We start from the raw sequence: 8,009 nt of genomic DNA on the forward strand, positions 1-8,009 counted from the left end.
CTATGCAATTCTTTTTCGGTTGATGGTGTAGTTTGGGCTTGTCATAGGAAGAAGGAAAAGGATAGATTTTGATCGATTTTTGGGTGTAAAAACTTTTTGAGAATTCAATTTAAAACTTTAATACAGTTGGTGGAGTGACGCAAAGTTTTTATAAAACCATTTAGATGCTATTTTTATGAAACCCCACATGAAACTTCATACAAACACCCTTTTAGACGTACATATATATAACTTAATTAATCTTGAAGTTCACACTTGAGTTCATTGTTAAAAACTTAAAGGTTGAATGAATCAATTAAAATGATAAATCGGCCTTGAAATTAAAGTCACCCATATGTAATAATAATGCCAAGGAAAAGTATGTACACCTTTCAAGTATCAAACAAATTCAGCTGGAACCAGGAAACATGAATATGAAAATATAATTTGATCAGTGTGTACTGCATAATCTTTTCTCGTCTTTTAGAAAATTTAATTAATAGGAAATTTTGGGATATGTGTACGAACCATATGCATCTGTTCTGAATTTTTGGCAGGAATTGCCTCCCACAAATCCCATCCCCATCTGATGTCTCGTGCGGCTTTTAATTTATTCACATTATATAATCTTTTTGAAGATTCATCAATTATTCCATACTTCCATGATTATTGAACTTCCAATTATTATTTATATTTATTAAAAGCAGTTTGATGAGCTTTATATAGGAACCTCAAACTACCTGTATGATGAGGCCATATCATAATTCATATAGTATCAAGTAAATAATGGAGTACAAAAGTCTAGCCTTCACATGTAATTATTGTTCGTCTGTGACTTGTTTATATTTAACAATACAATAGTTTCATCTCCTTTCCATACTCTTTTTTAGTTTTAAATATCTTAAAATATTTTATAAAAACATATATATAGTAATAATTTATTATATTGTATTGTACAACTTTCAATAGTTGCAAGGATTTAATTTCGACTAAACACAATCAAATTAAACTCGGACCGTTTGTGATATATTTGTCCACAAAACCGACTTTTCAAGTACTTAATTTAATGTGATGTCAAATTAAATTGATTTTTAGGTTCTTTGTCTAGACTCTAGTTAATGTTGCCATACAAAATTGATCCAATGAGTTATATTCTTCTTTGCCTATTCTTTTAATAGTCATCCATTTACTTTGTGTATACGTGTGCATGCAGAAATGTATTTTTCTTAAATCGTCTATTTTTAATCTTGGTATTTAATACAACTTGCGTAAATGTCTAATATTAATATGTTAGTGTCGTGATCAATCTGAATCAGCACTTGTGTCTAATCACATTTTTGAATCATATTAGACGTTACATTATGTTGCATCACACATCAAATACCAAACAATGTGATGTGTCTTAACAAAAAAAATCAATAAAAGGGATTCGTGCAAAAACCTGTAGAAAGAAACATGATTGCAGTTGACCCTTTCTTACTTCTTGACTTAAAAACAAATATCCAAGAAAGAGGTGACAAATTTTAAGTATGAAATTTTTTCTAATTATTTGGATAGTTCAATATCGATTAGTAGTGCGTTAATACACTTATCCATAAATTAGAAAGAGACTTCCTACTATTCTTTGATCATTCTTCTTTTTCTTTTTCCCTTTTCTTTTCGATTTTATTATAAAAGGAAATTGTTCTTGCATCGTATTTTTATTTTTCTTTTTAAATTTTGACTATTGTTAGACTTACATTTTATCCTTACGCAAAAGTCATACTGCTAATTTTGTCTTTATCGTTTAAAATTTATTGAATATTCCCGAAGAGACCATAAAACGTCTAATTCAACCAAACAACTAACTCATTTGGTTGAAGGTTGCTCAAAACGATAAAAAGAAAGAACCGTTCATTACCTGTATTAATGTGAAAGAATTGACAGTAACATACCAATAAAAGAAGAAAGAAAATTGAGGGGGGGAATTATGAGTGTGATGGGTTAAAGGTTTAGAGCAAAACAACAGAATATGAAGAAACAAAAGAAGAGCCAATAATGGTGGCACGTGGCAGTTGCTATCAAGCATGGACTGTTTGTGGAATTGGACCCGAAACGCAATAAATGGCTATTAATTGATTAAAATGATGGTATTTTTGGCCTTTGCACATGAGTCCAATTATTTTTGCCCACAAAACAAACGCCATTAACAAAACAGATCGCTGAGATTATTAGGTCCCTACTCACACTTAAAGATTTTAATTCCACAGAAATAGTACTGATCTTTCATGGGTGCCCCCCACAGAGCTGTCATAATTTGGACATTTTATTTAGCTTTTACTTAGTCTCATTCTCTTCATTTTATATTTTATTATAAATTAATATAATTTAAATTATATATATTAACAATATAAATATTTTTTTTAATAATCGGTGTAATTTAATTTAGCTTGTGACTTGTATTAGGGAAAAATCGATCTTACACTTGGAATTAATTATGTGGCTGACATGTCAAGACACGTGGATTATTAGAAGAGTGACAGCTGGCAAAGATTACTTAAAGAGACGCGAGTCTTAATAGGTGCGAGCAAAGTGTCATGAAGACAAGAAGGAACGGTCACTCAGGCCTTTTGATAATTTGAAGAGACACTAATGGAATGAACCAAGACAATAAAAAGTACATATTCATAATATCTTTAATTAATGAGTGTAAATGATAGGAAACGTTATAGAATCTTCACGAAACAGTTACGATTGATAATTATAATATTTTATTAATGTCATTAAATGCTCATAATGGCTCTACTATGAGAGGAAAGAAACGTTGTACTTGGAAATAGCTATAAAAAGAAAAGAATGAACATTTGTATGGACACACTAATTATTATTGGAATATACTTTTTTACATTGCTTTATATTGCTTACTCGGCTACTTCTTAGTCTAGTTTTCCTTTCTTGTTATACAATTATCTCTTTATTTGATTATCAGTAATCCGAGTTCTTCTAAAATTACGCTTTGACCGAATTCCTATTTTTTGGTTAAACAAATTGGTTCAGTTACCGGAAATTTGATAATATTTACTTTCTAAATCAATTCTTTTGTCAAAACAATCATGTCGAACGTCAACGACGACAACCAACAAAATTTACAGCACCAAGAAAATCAGCAACATCAGGTGAATCAACAAGGGAATGGAACTCCAGCCCCCTCACAGTAAAACTCTCCTCGGCAATCTCGAGAAGGGACTCCCGACGGATCTGAATCAAATATGAATCAGTAGTATGAGAATGATCAAGCTATTGATGAAGCATTGAAACAATTAATCGCTCAACAGGTCAGTAATGCTCTTCGGGCTTTTGTTAGCAGGTTGTCGAATGTAGCACCAACACCAACTCCAAACAACAACGCGACCGTAGAAAATCCTCGCTCGGGACTCGTTACCTTAGGAAGTGGGGGAAATCCCAGCGAATCTCGTGATGGAGGGTTGGGTAACCCAGTTAATTATGATTTACAAAGTTTAGTACTAACTTTGCAGAAATAGCTCAAGGAGCAGAGCGATCGCATAGAGGAAATACCTGGAGTGTCGCCCATAATCAAGGGGATAGATATGAAAAAATACTCTCAACAACCTTGGAAGCCAAGTGTCGCTCCTTTACCAATTCCAAAGAAATTCAAGATGCCTGATATCCCAAAGTACGATGGAACAACTGATCCACGGGATCACATAACTACATTTACAACTGGTGTTAAGGGTAACGATTTGACCAAGCAAGAAATTGAGTCAGTGTTGGTCAAAAAATTTGGAGAAACACTCACGAAGGGAGCGTTGACATGGTATTCTCTTTTACATGAAAATTCTATTGATTCTTTTGCTGAGCTTGTAGATTCATTTATCAAAGCACACTCAGTAGCTCAAAAAACAGAAAAAAGAATGGAGGACATTTTTAAAATAAAACAAGTAGATATGAAGTTGCTTAGGGAATTCGTAGATAGATTCCAGCGTGAAAGGATGATGTTGCCACGTGTACCTGATAACTGGGCGGCTATGGCCTTTGCTAGTAACCTAAATGAAAAAAGCTCAGAAGCCACGAGGAGACTCAAAGAAAGCTTACGAGAATTCCCTGCAACAACTTGGAATGATGTTTACAATAGGTACAACACAAAGTTGCGGATAATAGAAGATACCATCACCCAGTCACGAAAGATGAAAGAGTAAGTTCAAGGTGGGCAGAAACTGAAAAAGGTCCGGTAAAAATAGGTACGAACCTTATATGAAACCAGTAGGAAAAGATTTGCATTCAAAACAGGAAAACCCAAGGTATAATCCTAGATCAAGGGATAGAGAATCAGGTTCGTCGTCAAGGTTTGGAAAAGAGCGAAACATGAAGGACATGCTAGACGACGACAGAGGTTCAAAAGCAAAAAATGGTAGTTACAGTTTTAACGTAAGCACATCTGAGTTGGTAGCCGTTCTAAGAAGCATAGGAGATAAGGTACGGTGGCCAAAAGAAATGATTTCGAGAACAAACAAGAGGAATCCCGAATTTTGGTGCGAGTTTCACAACGATCACGGTCACAAAACAGCAAATTGCAGATTATTACCAGGTGAAGTTGAACATCTATTAAAGCAAGGGTACTTAACAAAATTGTTTAGTGAAAAGGGAAAGTAGGCATATATGAAGAATAGGTAAGAACCGCCGAAATCTCCATCACCAAAAAGAATGGTTAACGTCATAAGTGGAGGAGAGGAGATCAATGGCATAACATACACGACAGCAAAGAAGGTGTCAAAAATCATAGTCACCCACGGGAAGCGAGTTTGCCAAGTGTCGTGCCCCTTTTTTCTCACGAAAATCGGGTTTGTGACATTTGGGAGACAACTTGTTCCCTCTCGGGAATTGAGTTTGAATTGAAGAGTCGCCACCTAATGATTTGAGTGCATTAGGACACTAAGGAAAGTTTGATTTGAACAACCAGAGATTGGGTAAGGGCTCGAAATTATCTCAAGGGGAAGGTGTTAGGCACCCCTCAAGATCCACTAGTGTGGTTCCCGGCCAAGCTATTGTTGTGACTTAAGTGCAAATAACACATAGGCAAATAAAAGCTTCAAATAAGAGGGAATTTTTCACGTAATAAAAAAAAGTAAGAAAAAGGAACTAAAAAGAAATGGTTTAAAAAAGATTTAAAAGAAACAAAGAAAATAAAGGGAAGGGGGGTCCTAGGTTTACTAATAATATGGATCACCCCACAGAACACCCGGTAATCACTCCTCAATGAGGGGCTACACGAGATGTTATCGCGTGGTCATCATATCCATATCTACCCTTTCCCACCCCGTTGAGGTATTAAAGCGCGAAATAGTCTCGTTTACTTATTGCATGTTATTACCCGCCCCAACCCTATCAGTCCCGGAGGCATTTGGGACTACTAATCCTAAAGGGGAGGGATGTTGGGCTTATTTGTAGTTTCAAAAGGTAAGAATACTAAGGCGACAAACAAAACATATATGGAAAGTATGGGGAAGCATATAAACAAATGAAAAGGCTCAAGCAGACCTCCTTTAAGCAGAGAAAAGCAAGTAGTTAGCATGACTTGCTCATACTATTTAGGGTCTGATTAAAACTTAAACAGTGGAGGCAGATTGATTTATTACATAGTTCAAATAAGAAGCCTGAATCAGGCCTGCCTGCTGGTTGTAGCTGATAAAAAGTCTGATTCAGTTTATAAACTTTCACCCTATGGCTTGCCTAAGTGTTAGACGAAGACCCCTATAGGCATGATATCTACTGATTCCAGAAACAATGAAACAAACATGAATACATATTGATTTGAGAAAATCATCTGTTATTAAAGAAAGGCAAGTTTTAGCAAAAGAGCATGCATCATTGTTATTGATTTTAGGCCTATAAGCGAGTGAAACGATTCAGATTCGATTAAGGCTCCTATAGGCATGCTTTCTATGTGTTGTCAATTTTGGACACTCTTATAAACGTAGTAAAAAATGCAGAGACCTTATAGGCATGACATCTAGATGCTGAATTTCATTTAAAGCCTATGAACATGATATCTAATTGCAGTTGATTATTTAAGATCTATGAACATGTTTGCCTGATGAGGAATGCATATGCAAGATTCAGAAAGAACCTATAGGCAGGATATCTACATGATGTGCAGAAATTCAGAAATTCCTATAGGCAGGATATCTATATGCTATGCAGAAGTTCAGAAATAAACTATAGGCATGGTACCTACATGAGAATGCAAGATTCCTATAAACATGGTATCTATGCAAAAATTCTTATAGACATGGTATCTAGACGCCAATGCAAGATTCCTATAGGCATGGTATCTACATGAGAATGCAGAAATTCATAAACTCCTATAGGCAGGTTATCTACCCCTTTTGCATACATAGTTACCCTCTTTCTTCACTGATCATCCCCGAGAGTTTTATTACAAAATTATTACAACCCAAAAAAAGTAAAGTAAAGGAAAAATACATTAGAAATTAAAAAGTACAACCAAGGAGAGCCTGATTCAGACTTCCTATCTGAAGTATGAAGTAAATCAACTCCAAGAGATTATATTTCAAAGCCTTTCTCCTATTTGGGGTGTGTCAGAGTTTCCTAAGAGTCTCATATGAACTTCGGGCAGTGCTTACACCCAAATGTATCACAGATTAAGCCATAGTGCAGAAAGGCCAGCCCTCAGGCATCCAAGTTCAGAGAAAACTCAAGGTCCCAAGGCAAGGCTCACAAGAGGGGGGCAGAACTTAGAGACTAGGAGAAAGTGCAAGTGTAGAATTCTGAAAGGGATAAAAGGGAAAGGGAAGTAGTACACATCGGGATATAGGGAATGGGGGGTTGCAAGAGCACAAGAAGAGCAGGCTGGTGGGCATACCCAGCATTGGAATATGCTGGCACACCCTCCGGCTTATTTAGAGGTTAAGACCCCATTGGTTCAAAACTCAGTTCATGGGCAACAACTCATATTTCCATGCCCTAAGCTACCATTTACAAACACATAGGGGTAATGAGATAGGGAGAAAAGATTCACAACAGAAACAGGCAGTAGAACATTGGCATACTAAGCTAAATGTCAAACTCTACAGAAAACAATAAAATAGACATGGATATAAAGACTGTAAGTAAACACATTGGGGTGATGATGAAACTTAAATTAGGACATACCAGTTTCAAAGAAATAAGTAGAAAAAGCAGTAGTCTTGTAAAAGTCAAAATGCAAACAGGAAAACAGAATACTATAAGTGTGAGTTCAGAAGAGATTGTGAAATTATGAAGTCTGAAGTGTGTGTTTGTGAAGAAAGGTCGTGCCTTTTATAGTGTAGAAACCAAGTAGAAATAAGGTAAGAAAATAATTGATGAGCTGATTGTTAATCAATTACATAAGACTCCCTTTAATTAAGGAATTCAGATTCAAACGGGTAAAACCAATTAAGGAAAGAAATTAACCAAATACTTTGTGCAAAGTAGGCAATTAGGGGTGAATACATAAATGTTTTATTTAAAAATAGAATTTTGAAATACACGGTTTGTATAAATAAGGTAAGGAAATCAATTGACAGCCAATAAATCAACAGTCAGGGATTTTGTATGAACGAACCAAGTCAAAAAGATAGAAAAGGTTTTTAACTTAAGCGAAATCAGCAAACAGCGGAAAGGGAATCAATCAGACCATATTCAGACGGAAGAATGAACTAGTCACAAATTTAAAAGCCACTTTAAAGGGAAGTCTATCATATATAAGGAGCATACGAATATGTTAAGCATGAAAGAAAAGATTGTTATGTCACTGTAACATTAGTAGAAAAATCCAGAGTAGAAGGGTTTAGTAAAAAGGTCAGAATCATATGAAAACAAGGAATTGGTCTAAAAGAGTTGGGGGTTTATAAATAAGACCCCTAGTTCAGGCAAATCGTAAAATCAAACTTGGCGGAACCCCAAATTCTAGGGTTTCCACCTTGAATCAAGTACAGAGATGAGAAGGCAAGTAGCCGAAACAGGATCAGAGGTTTTAGAACTGAAACCTC

At 35.3% G+C, this 8,009-nt stretch overlaps 1 protein-coding gene across 1 annotated transcript; it reads left to right on the forward strand.

Moving 5' to 3' along the window:
• The first annotated feature begins 3,566 nt into the window (after positions 1 to 3,566).
• LOC138883105 (uncharacterized) lies at positions 3,567 to 4,175 on the forward strand. Its single transcript, XM_070163768.1, has one exon. It carries the CDS (start codon positions 3,567 to 3,569, stop codon positions 4,173 to 4,175), a length of 609 nt encoding a protein of 202 aa, XP_070019869.1.
• The last annotated feature ends 3,834 nt before the right edge of the window (positions 4,176 to 8,009 follow it).

Source organism: Nicotiana sylvestris, chromosome 2, assembly GCF_000393655.2.
Source record: "Nicotiana sylvestris chromosome 2, ASM39365v2, whole genome shotgun sequence".
NCBI classification, from domain to species: Eukaryota; Viridiplantae; Streptophyta; class Magnoliopsida; order Solanales; family Solanaceae; genus Nicotiana; species Nicotiana sylvestris.